This window comes from Oikopleura dioica, chromosome PAR (genome assembly GCF_907165135.1).
Source record: "Oikopleura dioica chromosome PAR, OKI2018_I68_1.0, whole genome shotgun sequence".
Lineage (NCBI taxonomy): Eukaryota > Metazoa > Chordata > Appendicularia > Copelata > Oikopleuridae > Oikopleura > Oikopleura dioica.
This window is the reverse complement of record NC_137293.1, coordinates 7,739,364-7,754,591: the sequence shown is the minus strand read 5'-3', so window position 1 is coordinate 7,754,591 and position 15,228 is coordinate 7,739,364. Positions and strand designations below refer to the sequence as shown.

Here is a 15,228-nt window from a genome sequence, read left to right as displayed (position 1 = left end):
GTTTGCGCAACGCAGCCACAAATTTTCAACTGCTAAACAATACCTATTTCACGTTTTCTTGCTATAAGAAAGATCAGCTGATGTTCACGTGTCCAGTAGATTAGTGCTACAAAGTAGAGCCCTCCAAGAAGCGTTAACCTTGTTGAATCCAACCCACCTTCATGAGGCTCAAATAAAATTCGAAAGCGTATGCATGCAAAGCTTGTAAAAAATGCTAAGCGCATTTCCAAAAACTCTCCAAATCGTTTTTTCCATCCAACGCACTTCCGAAAATACCATGAATCTTTTTCGTTTCGTTACTACGCAGAGTTCAAGAGCTGGATAGCCCGATATTTATATACTTTCCGGTCGAAAAAGTGGTTGAAAAATAGCATGAATTGAATCACCAAAAAGTGCTTAGACCCTCAGAAATCCTAGCTCACTAATATCTCCGGAAATTCTGAGAAATTAAGAGTTCATGAAATCCTCAAAGGCGGTGAAAAAAGGAGCCGACTCGCCAGATTTGCAAAATTGAGCGCATAGCGAGGCATTGTAAGAAAATTGCTCCACCGCAGATTGTCCTTCTCTCATTTCTAGCCACAGATTTTGCTCAACCCTTATCCGGCAAGGTGATCTAGTCGCATTCTTTAATGTGAACGCATACCATGATGGTAGCACGGTCAAATGTATTCGTAAATTGGCGAGAAATAACGCCAAAAATGCGCCTTTACATGCATTTTCGCGTGAAAAAAGCACTTGTTCAACGTCAATTCTTGAGTAATGAATTATCGTCAGTAACTTTTTTTAACTGATTTATTTTATTCTCTTCGCAAGGATGGCACTAGAACAACTTTAATCGACAGGGTACATGAGAGAGAGAAAGTCCTGGTTCTTGACCTTGCGATTGTTGAGCTTGCTGCTTGTTTTCTTTCGCGGCTCCTCTCCGGTTTGGCAACACTTGTCGACGTTGGTTCCGAAAAACGGCACCGGATCTTCCACGGAGCGCTTCATTTTCTCCCATGACGCTCTTGGACAGACATTTTCAAACATTGCCGCTTCCTTGAATATGCTAAAAACGCGTTGAACAGATCGAGTAAGATATGTTAACTCACCTTTTGGCATGTTTACGAATATCTGGATCCGTTGTTTTTCGCGTAACATCGAGTGCGAAGGCTGTTTAATTGGATAGTAAACATTCGTTAATGACGTGTTAATGATTATTAATTTGGATTATTATTAATTTGGACTTCCTGACATGAACATGACGGTTCCATAAATATTTGAATTATAAATCCTGTCCTGTTAGCTTTTGCAAAAGACCCCACATTTCTTGGAGATCGTCTTGGAGATTTTCCACCCGCTCCTTGACGTCGTAGAGTTCATCCTCACTGTCAGGGCCATCGTCTTCTGCTGCTGGTTTATTTCGAATCGTCACTTTTTCTGATTCAATTGGTATGTCGCTAATAATGATTTATGAGTTCTGCTGAATTGAATCATTCCTTCGATGGGCAGTTTCTTCTGTTCAGTGCGCTCTTCGTCCGAATCGACGACTTCAATTTGTTCTTCGGGGCCCGGGAATGAAAGCTTCTTGCTATGATTTGCCACTTTTTTCTTCAAAACAGGAATTGGCTTCTTCGGGCTGTCAATAAGTTGGGAAGAAGTAAGCGGAATCTTCCGCTGAGCAGGTTGGGCTGGTTTGGCAGGTTTCTTGCTCTTGGCAATAGTGACTTTTTCAGGTTCAATTATTTTTTATAAGCATAAGTTTTAGAAAATATTCTGAACCAGACCTTCAATCGGCATTCGTTCATCTTCTTCCTCCTCCTCTTCAGGAGAGGCGGGCTTTTCCACAACCTTATTTCTTTCCGTCAGTTCTTTGAAGGATAAGTTGATGTCCATTTTCTTCCTTTGAATCATCTTAACCTGCTGATTTGCAGACTGCCCTGTTCCACGAAGGACCGAACCGGTTGGTTTCTCTGGACTTGCGAGAAGATCTTCTGAGCTCAAGATTTTTCTCTTCTTGCTTCCAGGCGGTGGAGGACCAGGCCGCTTTTGAACCTTCTCCGGGCTCGCCATCAACTCTGCTGAGTTCAAGATCTTTTTCTTTTGGCTTCCGGGAGGCGGTGGAGGCATTCGCTTTTGCACCTTTTCCGGGCTTTCCAGAAGCTGCGCAGAGGTCAAAATCTTTTTCTTTTGAGCTGGACTCGTGCCTGGTGGTAGGACGGTTCTTCTGGCAACTTTTTTCGGCTTTTCTGGGCTTGCAAGGAGATCATCAGAGTTGAGAAGGATCTTTTTTCGAGGAGGTTCTTTCTTTTCGACTTCGAAAATCTGTTTTGCCAGATGATCATCAGGTTTTTTCACTGGTTTCTGCGAGATTGTCCGCTTCTTAGGTCTTTCGGGACTGGCCAGTAGATCAGCGGAGCTGAGAATCTTCCCTTGTTTTCGAGGACCTGTTGCGTTCCCCGGTCGGCGGGGAGCTTTCTCTGGACTGGCAAGTAGATCTGATGAGCTTTAGTAGGAGTTCGATAACACGTAAAGTGACTTTATACTTTCCTGTTGCATAAATAATTTCAGAACTCTGACTTAGAGGAATCTTTCCCTGTCGATTCCCCGACGCCGAATTCGTCGGAATTTTTCTCTTTGGTCTCTCAGGACTAGCGAGAAGATCTGCTGAGCTGAGTGGTATCTTTCCCGCTGGTTTTGGAGGAACGTATGGCTCTGGCTCATACTCTTCTTGTTCGGGTTCGTCCATTTCATCGATCTCCTGAAGATCAGCTTCATCAAGTTCCGGCTCTTCGTCTTCCTGCTCTTCTTCGTCGAACTCTCGATCGGAAAAATCTTCGAGCAAGTCGATCACTTCTTCATCCATCGTGAAAACAGAATCAATCGACACTAACAATTTCTCTTTTTTTGCAAAAAACGTAAAGAACGGTTGTAGCTTTGTCGCGTTGTTTTGTTAAAATTGTTCTCGAAAGATTCGATAGTGATTAACAAATTTCATCTAGAGACTTTTTGACGAAGATTGAAGCTCAGCAAGACTTCACTAAAAGGTCAACTGTACTCATGTAAAAATAAGTCCTGCGATTTGTAAACATCTAACTGCGAGTTTATCTAATTACAGCTCGAATCCCAAGTGAAGATGAAGTTGCTACACGTCTGATTTTTTCGCTGAACGTTTCGTTTGGATCCTGGAATTTGACAGAGGTGCACACTCTGTTTCTGCGGACAACTAGCATGACTTGTTGAGTAATTTGAATTTGCCAGCATGGACCCTTGCAATTCATCAGCTTCGAGTGGGCTCTCGTGAACTTTAGTTTTCTTTATAAAAATTTTGTAACTCCTTAGTATGTTTTTTATGCGTTGCAGTAATGAAAGAGCATGTTATTCTGGCATGCATCCGATCCGGAAGACCAGGAATCCGGGGGCGAGAGGCGTTATCGAAGGCGAGCCCAAAGAATAAACCACAGAAAACGTTCTAACTTTTTCCTGAAAAAAACATCCAAAATTTTAAAATGAAAAGGCGAAAAGAAATCGTGATTGAAGGAGGTAAACGAGACAGCTTGGGGACGAAAAAATGTGAAATGGCGGATGCTTAGCGTCAAGAACGGCAGGTAGAAAAAGAGGAACGAACAGAATTGTCAAATGAGTACTTGTGAAGGACAAAGCAGCTCGTGACAGCTAAACGTGAAACTTACCCTCCAGTTGCTTCTGTTTTCTATAACTCATAGAAAAAAGCTCTCAACAGCCCTTGAAATTCTATAAAAAGAATTCTAGTATATCAGAAAAGGAATGGGCTGTTTTTGAATTACGCATATAATTTCTGATATCTTCGAGAATTAATCATATTATTCTAGTGATGATGAACTAACGTTGACTTTTTTTTTAAGAAATGAAATAATTTTCAAGTTAATGCTTATCGGCATCAACGATAGTATCGCGTTTTATAATTTTTCGTCGAAAAGCGCCAATTAATTTGGCAATTTTAGTAATCTCGTTTCTGTTACGTAGGGGCCGCGTTGATAAGCCCCGAAGAGAAAACTGATAAAGCGCCGATCGCATCCGATCTTTTACAACGGACAGCGTGGAACGACTTTCCACTGCGTACAGAAAGAATCGTCCCCCGCCGAGCTTATCACGGGGCGGGGTCCGTTTTCTCACAACAATGAAATGAGCTGGAATTGCAGATGCATAGAAGATGAACTGGTACTTGGATAGATTTGATCAAGGGGAGGGTGACTTCTCAAAATTCAAAATTGAGGATAGGCGCCATGAAACTATTTCTAAACCTGATTAGAGAATGAAATCAGTTGCGCTTCTCAATTACAGGCAAAGAAACAGTTCAAATCCAAGAGCTTCTTTAAATCCGAGTGTTACTCTATATATATACCGCAAAACTAAGAACGAAGTTCAAACGAGAAATATATAATTTGAAATTTAAAATATTGATGCGCACCTTTCTCCTCGCCTTGATTTTTATAGTGAATGCCGGAAAATCTCAATTTGAAGAATCCAGACTTTTAATCTTGGAAATGTTAAATGACGCAAAAACATCAACCGACCGTTCACCTGAAGAAAAGGACGCGCTGGCGAAGTTTCTGAGACTTATTCTCAGATTTGATAAGATTCACAAAAAATTAAATGACAATAAAAATTGCCTAAAACCTGGCTTTACATTATTTCGGTAATAATGACTATTTATTGGAACAAATTAAATTGCTTTAGGGATGAGAAAAATCGTTGTACCGTGGTTGAGAATTGGAATATGAATGTGGAGATGAGGCTACGAAAAATGAAGAAACTGGGAAAACGAAAATTGTCCGGCAAGAAGTGTAAGAATATTGGACGGGCTCATGAGCGTTTGCAGAAGCTTATGAAGAATCGTTTCGAAAAGGAATATACCATACTTCGGTCATTCTATTGCACAACGTAAACCGATTATTGACAGTGTGGCATATTTTTTTTATATATTTTCTATAATTCTACGTTCTGTAATTCCACTTATTCCCTATTCCAAAAACATGTTGTTGAAAACCATAGTTAGGTTCTGAAGAGCTAAAATGAAAAGCCGCGTAGCGGTTTTTTTTTAAACTAAAGCCGCAAAGCGGCTTCGACAATATTTTAAAATAGATAAGAATGATTGTGATGGGAAGACGCAAAGCGGCTTCGTTTATTAAAAAAGCCGCTACGCGGCTTTTAATTTTAGCTCTTCAGAACCTGACTCAGGTTTTCTACACAGGTTGCCGCGCCCAGCCCTGTACCAAAAAGAGCAGGTGCATAGTATTCTGCGCACTCGAAATCAGACTTTCCAATTTTTGTCAGCTGTGTGACACAATGTCCATGCCGTCCCTTAAATATTCATTTCAATATCAACACTGAATAAACCTTCCTCTTTTAAAAAATAAATCGCCCCTGCGAATTCTCCATCTGCAGCAGCTTAGCGAAAAAATAGAAAAGAATCCTTTTTTATAGTCTTTGTTCCGCGGGGAAAAACAAAAACGAGGCGGCGATTATCCAGACGAGTAGTAAAATAAATTTTGGCTGATTAGCCCGCTGGGTAACTCGATTATTTTTCACCGAGCAGCTAAAAAAGAAAGAGATTTCGAGCTTCAAGAAGACGCATGTAAAGAGAAAGAAAATGCCTGGTGGGTGAGGTTGAAAAGCTTTTTCTTTTCATAAAGTGGCTTTACAAGGCGTAATTATGAATTTTTATTACCACAGAGTCGAGTTTTTTCAGCTAGAATAAATTTTATGCTCAATTTCGAATTATAGGATTTTAAAAACCGCAAAAACTAGGACCGATGTGTCATTTTTTCATGTAATTTTTTGTGGCAAAAATAGGTCAAACAATTTTTCAACCAGCATCATCAGCACAATACAGGGCTGGGCTCTATTTTGAACTTCAATGACATTTGACCAAAGCTCCAAAAATGGCCTCTGGAGACTTATTGTTACGATAATGACGCCAATTAACGGTTGATTTCAAATTGGAATCGGGTTATTCCAATCGATTTAGAAGGAAAGCTCGATTCAAACATTCAAAAAAGAATGACAGAAATAAAGCAAATTGTTTATCGCGTCGGATAACCTTAAAATGAAACTTCCAGAGCCCAGAGAAAAGCTCTCAGATACACCTAAACGAATCGAAGTTTTGGTTGGCACTTATCCTCAGCAGGAATACGGAGGAGTTTACGAGCGAGAAGATGAGATGCTGAATGGCAAACCGATTTATGTACAAATCAATCAGGTAATTTCCGGGCCATTTCCAAACAAGGGACAAAATAAAGAAGCGGATGTTTTTGCACATTCGGTAATTGACGGGATACAGTGTTGTCTCGGCTGTAAATCTAATCTGGAAAATGAGCTAGAATTACTTCAAAAAATCGAAAAGCCGCTTGCGGCTTCGAGCAAAAGAAGACGAGAAAGCCGCGCTTCGCGCGGCTTGAGTTCTCTATTACTCGAAGCCGCGAGCGGCTTCTCGATTTTCTGTAGTAATTCTAGTTTATTTTCCAGATCAGATTTCAGCCGAGACAATACTGTATCCCATGTAGTGGTTCTAGTATATTTCCTATCAGAAATGGTTCTGTAATTTTCGCTACAATTATGTCCTTGAAATTTAACAAGAATCTATTTATCAACTCTTACATACGTCGGCAACACGAGATTAGAAACCTGAACCCCAGCTGACCGAAAAAATTAAGATGCGCTGGTGTGTGGAACACAATAAGCCGTTGTACATGGCGGCGAACAAGAAGTGCCAGAATTTCGTGCAGTACGTAGCCAGGCACCGGGCTCCGCAGGAACAATAATTGGAGGCGAGAAAACTCGTCGTTTTCCAATAAGGGCCCTCAAAAAGCAGCGACAAGAATTTTGTTTGGATGATTGGCCCAGAACGTGGAAAACCTGTCGGTGCTTTCTACTCCGCCGACCCGACCATGATACCTACAGGAATCGCTTTTTCGAATGTGGAAAAAGACACCTCTTGAAGCACCTCAAGAGGTAGCGGGAAGTCTAGTAAAACAAGTTGAAAAGCGTTCTACAGAAGCCAAAAATTGGCATGTGTGCAAGTACAAAGGATTTCGAGGCTCGAAGAATTCGTGGGTTCCCGCGAAGAAAAAGCACTTTTGCATCCAGGTATTAAACATCCTTTCTCACCATCAAAATATTTCTCGTCAAAAATTTTTTTTCTCAGAATAAGCTGGGCTCGGCAACCTGTGTAGAAAACCTGACTCAGGAACTGAAAGATCTCTAATGAAAAGCCGCGTAGCGGCTTTTTCTTAAACGAAGCCGCATAGCGGCTTCGCAAAATTATCATACAATTTGCCTTTCTATTCTGGCTCAGATCCTGACTCATGTTTTCTTCACAGGTTCCCGAACCCTGAACACCATCGCAAAAACCAACAAAACGATTTTCAGGATAACGATAAGCCAATGTTCCTGAACCTCGATGTTGGTTCCCCAATCGATTCGCGAAACGGCGTCTACGAGCTGCTCCCAAACCCTTTCAATGAGAAAGCCGCATTTATACAAATTAAAGACAGGTACCAACTCTAACTTGACGTGGAAAGAGAATTCTCGTCGTGGAATTTTCGAGGATTTTCCCACATTTTTGCTCTACTTTTTCTGAAATTTTTGAATTGAAACTTGACAGATAAAGAATTTGGGCAGGATCTCAGTTTGGAGGGTTCGTTTGCTGATAAAGTGAACTCAATTCTTGGTCCTTCTTTTTGGCGATAATGGTTTTCTCCTTGGAATGAATTATTTATAGGAATGGTTTACCGATACAGGAGCCCATGCAGAATGAGGATCGCAAAGAAAACTTTATTTATTGGATCAAGGAACGGCTGAGTCAATAGCAGACTTTAGTGAAGTTTGATGATCTGTTCATTTGTGAATTCTTTTCGACAGACTGGACAAATTTTCGGGGAAAGTTCAGTTAGACATTTGCGGCAGAATCGATGACCACAGTAGAGAACACATTCATATTGTTTACTCTTGTCATATTGCTCCATGCAAATATCACACGTTGATCTTTTATCATCTTTTTCTACTTTTCTGTCTGATTTTTTAGATTTTATCAAATAACAAACAAGATTGCTAAAATGTACCTGTCCCACCCATCTCAGCTGCTGCTTCTATAAAAGCCAGCCTCGTTAGTGACTTCATATATTCTCGCTCAGACTGAGCTTTCTCAACCTCGATTTTTGCCAGGGCTACATTTTGCTTTGCAACGGCTAGTTTTTTCAGAACATCTTCAAGTGTTTTTTCGCATCTTCTTCAACAGTTTTAGAAGCCTCGAATTGTTCGGTAACTTTCTTTTGGTAATCAACCCTATCATATCCATATAACTTCCTTGCTTCCTCACAACATTTGCCGATGAAGAACTCTCTAAACGTAAGCATTTCATTGGAACATTTCCCAGCTGGACATTTGAATTTGGCGTCTGATAGAACAAATCTCCCTCCTTCAGTTCCATAGTACGAATTATAACCCTTACTTTTTTTGGCTTTCTCGTAGAATTAAAGAACAAAAATCTTTATAATCGAGTCTATATTTTGTAGACTATTAAGTTGAATTTGAAATGATAAACTGATACAATATAAATTGATAAGATTTAAAAAGTATCTCCAACCAAAAAAGCCAACACAATTTTCACAAACAGTCTCTCCATCTGACTTTTCGAACATCTTATGAGTTACTCTCTCACTAAAATATATATATATTTTCATCTTACTTATTCTTCTTCATTTTACCAAGGATAACGCATCCCATTCATAAACTGCGCATAGTGACATTTTCCAAAATTTCCAAAATCTGCTACATATTTTTTAGAAATCTCTTTCATTTTTCCAGATCTTTTTTTGAAAAAAGAATTCTTGATGAATTGATTTTTTATTTAGTTTCACACAGAAGTGTTAGCAAGTGAAATACTCGCAAAAGGCTATAACGAATAGAAATAACAACATCAAATGTCAAAAGCCCTTGAAAGTCCAACGCAAGTCCGACAAAATCTCACCCTGACGGACAATACGTGTGGATGATCGGACCCACTGCCGAGAAAAAAGCTGATAAGCCGCCGATTTTACGTAATATGGGTGGATTCTACTCAGAGGACGACTGCCTAAATCCTGCGTTGTGCACAAACTGGGCACGGGATTTAATACCACTAATCAAAGGATAACCAAACAATCGTAAAGAAAATGTTACGAAAAAATTTCGCTGAAATCGTATTTCAACCATTTTTGAGCAAAAGCTGGAATCTGCGTCCAAGGAATTCAGAAAGGGATGAACCCTGAATGGATTTCCATAATGAGCGGGCTCATTTCCAGGAGGAAACAATTAATCCCCGAAAGTACGCGTTTCACGAAAACGAAGGCAAAAAGGGCTTCTGGGATGACGCCGGAAGCGGCTTCAAACTCACCCAAATCAAACAGCCAAAACACATCTACATTTCTACTGGAGAAGTGCGCCGATCTGTAAGGTACTTTTGAGCGCTTCTTGAAATAAGCAAATACTGGTCTTAAGCTCTGTTTAGTTGTTAGTCACCATTGATGTTTTCATTAATTTTTTTCAAGTGAAAACAATATGTTGCTTCCGAGTAGGTCTCTTAAATGCTCCTTGTTTTCCCAAAAGTTCGTCATTCTTTTAAAGAATATGAAACCGAGTGTATAAAACAACCCTCTATATTATTTTGAAATGGCAATTTACACGACTTTCTAAAAATAACTCTCTTTTCATAAGAGCCGCTTTCCAGCAACAGACGAGCTACACTTCACCGAAAGAATTCTTAGAAGCGCGGAAAGAGACTCTAAAGTCCAAGCACCTGATGGAACTGCGCAAGTTATCAGGTGCGAAAGTTGCAGCTCACTCGAGATTAGTAGCTCTAATTATGCCACTAACTGTGCATTATTAGCGGTCGGCCTCTATCGCGAGCACCAGAGAACGCTCAACGGAAAGATTGTATATGAGCAGATTTTGCCGGAGAACTCCCCCGACGAGCCCTATTTGATTCAGTGGGTTAGCAATCCTTGATTTGGTTTTGAATAATTTTTTTTCATAAAACTTCATTTTTGTCAACCTCGACCTTTGTAGAAAACCTGAGTCAGGGTCTAACGAGCTAAAATGAAAAGCCGCGAAGCGGCTATGCCAGAAATCAATAATAGATTGAGATGGTCATGTTTGCGAAGCCGCTTTGCGGCTTCGTTTACAAAAAAGCCGCTACGCGGCTTTTCATTTAAGCTCTTCAGACCCTGACTCAGGTTTTCGACACATGTTCTAGAGCCGCAACTTCTTCCTAAGACGGAACTTTCTTTTGACCTTTTTCAAAACCAAAATTCCGCGGAAAATACGAGTGGATCATCCAGCGGGGGTGGGACAAGTGGGACGGGGAGAGCATCTGTCTTTCGAATTACATCTTCAAAGGGCGTCGACCCAACCGACCGCTCTACATGACCACTGAAGATCACCGCTGGCCGACGAAGATTAGCGAGTTCAGGTAGTCTCTAATAGAAATTACGTGAAAAATACTTTTGCTTCTTAGATGGAAGTTATTCGACGAGACGAAGCGCGGTGGCTCATTCGTAAAAGCTGCTTGGGAGACGACCGAGAAAGACATCCAAGGAAACGTGAGTACTACTCGTGGCAACCCAAGAACGGAAATCGCTCGAATTGCTCCACAATAGCGATTGCGGCCCCACGATAAAATTTTCAGGAGACAACAATTCGCCACGGTTTGAAATTCGAAGAGATCGAGATCCCGGACTTCATTTCCATTGAACACGCCAGTTTGGGCGGCAACTACGAAATCGGCTCTGCTCTTTTCAACGGACGCTATTACTGGCGCCGCGAAAATGAAAAAACAGGTATTAACTCGATTCCTCGGCAATTTGAAACATCGACGGGTTGATTAGGTTACCTTCACTGGTCGCAGAATCGCGACCGCGAGTATGTTTGGTCTTTATCAGGTTAGTTGAGTCAATTTTCCCGATCCGCCAAATATTTTTCTCGAAGATAAACTCGGCCAGGTGACGAACTGCACCAGTTATGATGATGCTTGGACACCAAAGGATATCATCAACTGGAGACTCGTTGTCGGAGGTAATCCAAATTATCCACGTTTTCAAGCTAATCAAAAATTAATCAAAAAGCCGAAACGAAGACGATAAACTTATCGGTTCCTTCTCGAGAACGATTTCTTCGAATTGAGCATCTTTGAATTTCAAGCAAGAACTTCTTTCAACTTCTATTATTACTTGCCTCTATTCTTCACTTTTCTTCAATCTCAATCTTAATTCAACCCTCTATCGAATTCTGCATGCCTCGAAAGAACAACAATACTAGCTAGCCAAGAATTGCCTACAGTAACTCAAATAAACTCCAGAAATATGACTTCAAGAAAGATTTTCATTCGGTTACCTGTGTAGAAAACCTGAGTCACGGTCTGAAAGATCTCCAATGAAAAGCCGCGTAGCGGCTTTTTCAGAAACTAAGCCGCGAAGCGGCTTCGAATAATTTATTCGAATAATGGTTAACCATTCCAAACAATACCAATTCAATACTACACAATGTATTGAAAACCTGAGTCAGGGTCCTGAGTAAGAGATCAAATTTAAACTCTATTGGTTTTTTAGCGAAGCCGCTATGTGGCTTCGTTTTTTTTTGAAAAGCCGCTACGCGGCTTTTTATTGAAGGTCTTTGATAGCCTGACTCAGGTTTTCTACACAGGTTTTTGAACCCTGATTAGAGCAAGATGATTTTAGCAAAGCAAGTGGTGCATATTTATTCAGTTTCGAGAGTCAATAGAACTCGTAAGACACATTTTGAAGGGAAAGAAGAGAATATCAGGCTTCTTCGTGGCTGGCTGTTTCGGGCGGCTGGCTGCCACAATCCTGAATAAGCGAACACACGTGAATTCTTCACTCGTCGTGTTCGGGAATGAAATCGGCTTGCAGCGAACCGTAACGGGGCTTTTAACGGGACTCAGAACATACTTTATATTCAGCGGCGAAACTTCTTCTCAAAGAAAATCTGTGAGAAAAAAAATGTTGAACTAAGGTATATTTATCTTTTAAAGTTTATGTGAAACTGATAGCATGTAGATTCTAGTAATTATAAAGCTCTAACTGTAAGTCATGTGACCCCCCCCCTTTCGGGCCCTAGTAGCCACGTGTTATCTCTCCGCCCAAAATAGTATTTACTAATCAGCGTTTATCGAGAGAAAAAAACAGCGCTAATGCGGAGGGGCCCGTCCATTCTGCTTTTTTCTTTAGCGATAAGAGCATGCGTTATCCCCTCTGTGGCTGATAAGACAAGTTTTCTCGACCACTAGTAAGTGAAACGGTAATTAACATAATGGCCCGAAAACGAGTACCTCACTTCTTTGACTTGGCGAACTTGTTTTCAAATATTCTTATTCAAAAGAAAAAGTGAATAAAGCTAGTTTGAAATTTCAATTTTAAATTTTAAAACTCGATGATTTTTTGAAAAAATATTTGTTTGAAAAAGATTGAAAAGCTGAGTCCATTCCAAAAATCGTTTTTTCGAAACAGCCGGGACGGGAGTTTCCGAGTGGCGACGCCCTTCTTGAATCGTGGACACGTTTGACAGCCGTGGATGCGCCAGCGACCCCAAACTGTTGCGTTTTTCGACTGAAATAAATTTTCATCCACCGTCATAATATTTCCTTGTTTGGGCGTACACGCTCAACATTTCAAAGCACAAGAATTATTCTTCCGAAGAGTCTACGGTCTGCTGAACAATATCAAAATGAAGATTATAATATGCGTCATATTATATAAAACGAAAAAAGGACGACATACAATTACTCATTGAGTCCAGCGAGTGGAGATCTTCAATGAGCGCGAATGGATCTTTACTTTCAAGGGCTCTTTTTCTCCCTTATCTCGTTTTTGTTTATGCAGTATCTCTAATTAGGATTCATGAAGTTGAACTGATATGAATAAAAACAGAATGAGCCCTGGTTCCTAAGTTTCCTTCCACCAGCGCTTATCGTCGCTAAAGAGGATTAGATAATTTTAACGCTGGAAACTTATAAATCGCACGTTCACGAGATATGATAGAAGATCGAGGTTCGGGTGAGATCATGGGCGTTCCATCGTTACAGTCGTCAACTACAGTCGCATCTGAAAAAAAATTTCATCAGGAGCTCCTCATTATGACGGATATTGAACGAAAGAACTTATTTCTTCAAAAATAGCGACCCTGTCTTCAGAAACGTATGAAGAAAACCTGAGTCAGGACCTGAATAGTCTAAAATGAAAAGCCGCGGCTTTTTTTAAACTAAAGCCGCGAAGCGGCTTCGCCAAAGATCAAATGGTTATCTTCCAAAGCCGCTTCGCGGCTTTGTTGATTAAAAAGCCGCTTTGCGGCTTTTCATTTTAGACTATTCAGATCCTGACTCAGGTTCTCTTCATAGGTTACCGAGCCCAGAGCGACCTCCTTCTTCATTTTCTTGAGAAATTCCAGACAGCTAATGTTTTTGCCCTCGTCAAATTAGTAGGTGAGAAACAACAGTGTCAAAAGCCTGGCACTAACGATTTACGCCGTTATCTGCTCGTTGGAAAAGCACTTGTTGAGTTTTACTTTCCACCCATTATAGGTATGTCATTTTCGGATTGTCTAATGCCTGTCCCGATGTTCACCGTCGGTAATTGTCAAGAATTTGACCCTAACTGGACGGATCAAACAACGTCAAACGAGCTTCAACCGATGACGAGAAAGTTTGCGTCAAGCCGGAGCTCCTTTTTGAAAGCTGTCAAAATCGAATTTCTCAAAAAAGAAAAAAAAACGGCCATCTGTATTTTTGAAAATTTGTATAATTCCAACTCTTGGAATGGAAACTTTAAGGTCACCTACCTAACGCAATATTCTCAGCAGGGAGTTCTTCTTTCATCCGCCTCCTGAATTTACGTTTTAAAAAGGGCAGAGGTGATTCGGAAAATCGTTCCTTTCGCTTGAAATATTCAAAAACTGACGACAAGAAATGAACTTTAGGATGCAGATAAAAACGTTTTTAAGGTTTTGGCTCGGTAACCTGTGTTGAAAACTTGAGTCAGGTACCAAAGAGCTAAAATGAAAAGCCGCGCAGCGGCTTTTTAGAGACAAAGCCGCGAAGCGGCTTCGCAAAATCCCAATCTCAATTAAAACTACAATTATGGCGAAGCCGCTTTGCGGCTTCCTTTTTTAAAAAGCCGCTACGCGGCTTTTCATTTTAGATCTTCAGAACTTGACTCAGATTTTCTTCAAAGGTTGACAAATGCAGTTTAAGGTGCTCCCGTCTGTTAAAAACGTGGTTCTTTTTTTCTGCAAAATCCAGTCACTAATTTGTTTGACTGGTGGGGGGCTGCTTGTGACAATATTGATGACCTGTGGGTGCCTGCTGGTTAAGTAGATTACGAAAGATGATTCGATAGGCTGCCAAATTGGTGAATTAACTTGCAAGAAAACGAACAAAAGTACCGGTTAAAGAGAAACGGGATTAGGTCACTTCCACGACTTACTTGATCCGCCACAGCCACAGCAAAACCAGAACGACAACCACTTCAAAATGGCTTCGAATTATTGCTTTTTGGAAACGTTGCAAATTTATTTTTATGATTTATGAAAGAAAAAAAAGCTGAGGAAGCTGAGTTCATTTTTCTAAATATCCAGCCCTCTTAGGTGATAAGACGCTCGCGCTCTTGAATTTTATGAACTTATCGCATCATCACTTCTATCCCGCGTCATTTTTCAAAGCAAAATTCGAAGCCGCGAAAACCCTAAAAGACTTATTCCCGCGGAAGCCAAAACGAGCTGATTTATCGTTAGCGGCCCATTCATCTTCTCCTCATCATTTTCTCTCGACATCACTTTTTTCGGGAAGCAGTTCGATAATCGCTAATCTTCAGCAGCGCTCAGTCCGCGCGTAATTGGCAGCATTTGCATCTCTTTTTTGTTGCCGCTCAGAATGGAAAGGAAATCAAGACTTAGCGCGGATTCACTTTTTTGGTCGACTCTTTCTCTTGAAAGTTTTTGTCTACAAAAGACGACTTTCTAGCTCTCTTGACAAGAACTCAGCATGTGTAGAAAATCTCACTCAGGGTCTGAGAAAGCTAAACTGAAAAGCCGCGTAGCAGCTTTTTTAAAGACAGAATTTAAAAATTTGATTTTAATGGTCATGTTGCGAAGCCGCTTCGCGGCTTCGTTTTGAAAAAAAAGCTGCTACGCGGCTTTTCATTTTAGCTCTTTCAGATCCTC

The 15,228-nt window shown here is 40.6% G+C and overlaps 4 protein-coding genes and 4 long non-coding RNA genes across 8 annotated transcripts; 3 read left to right on the top strand and 5 right to left on the bottom strand.

Annotated features, from left to right (window-relative positions):
- Positions 1-803: 803 nt before the first annotated feature.
- Positions 804-1,410, bottom strand: LOC145702862 (uncharacterized). The gene is made up of 3 exons (XM_081780153.1): positions 1,284-1,410; positions 1,092-1,157; positions 804-1,048 (listed from the first exon to the last, which is right to left on the bottom strand). Exons 1-3 carry the CDS (start codon positions 1,304-1,306, stop codon positions 832-834), a joined length of 306 nt encoding a protein of 101 aa, XP_081636279.1. The 5' UTR covers positions 1,307-1,410; the 3' UTR covers positions 804-831.
- On the bottom strand, positions 1,410-2,482 carry LOC145702861 (uncharacterized). Its single transcript, XM_081780152.1, has 2 exons — positions 1,767-2,482; positions 1,410-1,706 (listed from the first exon to the last, which is right to left on the bottom strand). The coding sequence occupies exons 1-2, from the start codon at positions 2,107-2,109 to the stop codon at positions 1,411-1,413; spliced, it is 639 nt and encodes a 212-aa protein (XP_081636278.1). The 5' UTR covers positions 2,110-2,482; the 3' UTR covers position 1,410.
- LOC145702863 (uncharacterized) lies at positions 2,352-2,916 on the bottom strand. Its single transcript, XR_014134338.1, has 2 exons — positions 2,564-2,916; positions 2,352-2,490 (listed from the first exon to the last, which is right to left on the bottom strand). It is a non-coding gene; the product is annotated as an uncharacterized LOC145702863 (long non-coding RNA).
- A 2,415-nt stretch (positions 2,917-5,331) lies between these two features.
- Positions 5,332-6,921, top strand: LOC145704962 (uncharacterized). The gene is made up of 4 exons (XR_014134533.1): positions 5,332-5,627; positions 6,090-6,220; positions 6,675-6,757; positions 6,830-6,921. It is a non-coding gene; the product is annotated as an uncharacterized LOC145704962 (long non-coding RNA).
- Positions 6,922-7,823: 902 nt separating this feature from the next.
- On the bottom strand, positions 7,824-8,823 carry LOC145703578 (uncharacterized). The gene is made up of 3 exons (XR_014134367.1): positions 8,727-8,823; positions 8,082-8,679; positions 7,824-8,032 (listed from the first exon to the last, which is right to left on the bottom strand). It is a non-coding gene; the product is annotated as an uncharacterized LOC145703578 (long non-coding RNA).
- A 142-nt stretch (positions 8,824-8,965) lies between these two features.
- On the top strand, positions 8,966-10,073 carry LOC145703577 (uncharacterized). Its single transcript, XM_081780953.1, has 4 exons — positions 8,966-9,121; positions 9,327-9,454; positions 9,715-9,821; positions 9,887-10,073. Exons 1-4 carry the CDS (start codon positions 9,011-9,013, stop codon positions 10,003-10,005), a joined length of 465 nt encoding a protein of 154 aa, XP_081637079.1. The 5' UTR covers positions 8,966-9,010; the 3' UTR covers positions 10,006-10,073.
- A 244-nt stretch (positions 10,074-10,317) lies between these two features.
- LOC145703985 (uncharacterized) lies at positions 10,318-11,308 on the top strand. Its single transcript, XM_081781403.1, has 6 exons — positions 10,318-10,468; positions 10,514-10,598; positions 10,685-10,835; positions 10,884-10,937; positions 10,984-11,070; positions 11,121-11,308. The coding sequence occupies exons 1-6, from the start codon at positions 10,422-10,424 to the stop codon at positions 11,186-11,188; spliced, it is 492 nt and encodes a 163-aa protein (XP_081637529.1). The 5' UTR covers positions 10,318-10,421; the 3' UTR covers positions 11,189-11,308.
- A 1,674-nt stretch (positions 11,309-12,982) lies between these two features.
- Positions 12,983-14,953, bottom strand: LOC145704461 (uncharacterized). The gene is made up of 3 exons (XR_014134463.1): positions 14,493-14,953; positions 13,849-13,892; positions 12,983-13,115 (listed from the first exon to the last, which is right to left on the bottom strand). It is a non-coding gene; the product is annotated as an uncharacterized LOC145704461 (long non-coding RNA).
- Positions 14,954-15,228: the final 275 nt, after the last annotated feature.

What these genes read in the sequence shown, in the direction of transcription:
- LOC145702862 (XM_081780153.1), bottom strand. Translation starts at nt 1,306, where the DNA reads ATGTGGGGTCTTTTGCAAAAGCT. An exon ending in TGGGGTCTTTTGCAAAAGCT is followed by an intron (nt 1,158 to 1,283) that starts AACAGGACAGGA and finishes ACTATCCAATTA; the next exon opens with AACAGCCTTCGCACTCGATG. An exon ending in ATTCGTAAACATGCCAAAAG is followed by an intron (nt 1,049 to 1,091) that starts GTGAGTTAACAT and finishes ACGCGTTTTTAG; the next exon opens with CATATTCAAGGAAGCGGCAA.
- LOC145702861 (XM_081780152.1), bottom strand. Translation starts at nt 2,109, where the DNA reads ATGCCTCCACCGCCTCCCGGAAGCCAAAAGAAAAAGATCTTGAACTCA. An exon ending in TGAACGAATGCCGATTGAAG is followed by an intron (nt 1,707 to 1,766) that starts GTCTGGTTCAGA and finishes AACCTGAAAAAG; the next exon opens with TCACTATTGCCAAGAGCAAG.
- LOC145703577 (XM_081780953.1), top strand. Translation starts at nt 9,011, where the DNA reads ATGATCGGACCCACTGCCGAGAAAAAAGCTGATAAGCCGCCGATTTTA. An exon ending in CTGCGTTGTGCACAAACTGG is followed by an intron (nt 9,122 to 9,326) that starts GCACGGGATTTA and finishes AATCCCCGAAAG; the next exon opens with TACGCGTTTCACGAAAACGA. An exon ending in GAAGTGCGCCGATCTGTAAG is followed by an intron (nt 9,455 to 9,714) that starts GTACTTTTGAGC and finishes TCTTTTCATAAG; the next exon opens with AGCCGCTTTCCAGCAACAGA.
- LOC145703985 (XM_081781403.1), top strand. Translation starts at nt 10,422, where the DNA reads ATGACCACTGAAGATCACCGCTGGCCGACGAAGATTAGCGAGTTCAG. An exon ending in GTATGTTTGGTCTTTATCAG is followed by an intron (nt 10,938 to 10,983) that starts GTTAGTTGAGTC and finishes TTTTTCTCGAAG; the next exon opens with ATAAACTCGGCCAGGTGACG. An exon ending in CTGGAGACTCGTTGTCGGAG is followed by an intron (nt 11,071 to 11,120) that starts GTAATCCAAATT and finishes TTAATCAAAAAG; the next exon opens with CCGAAACGAAGACGATAAAC.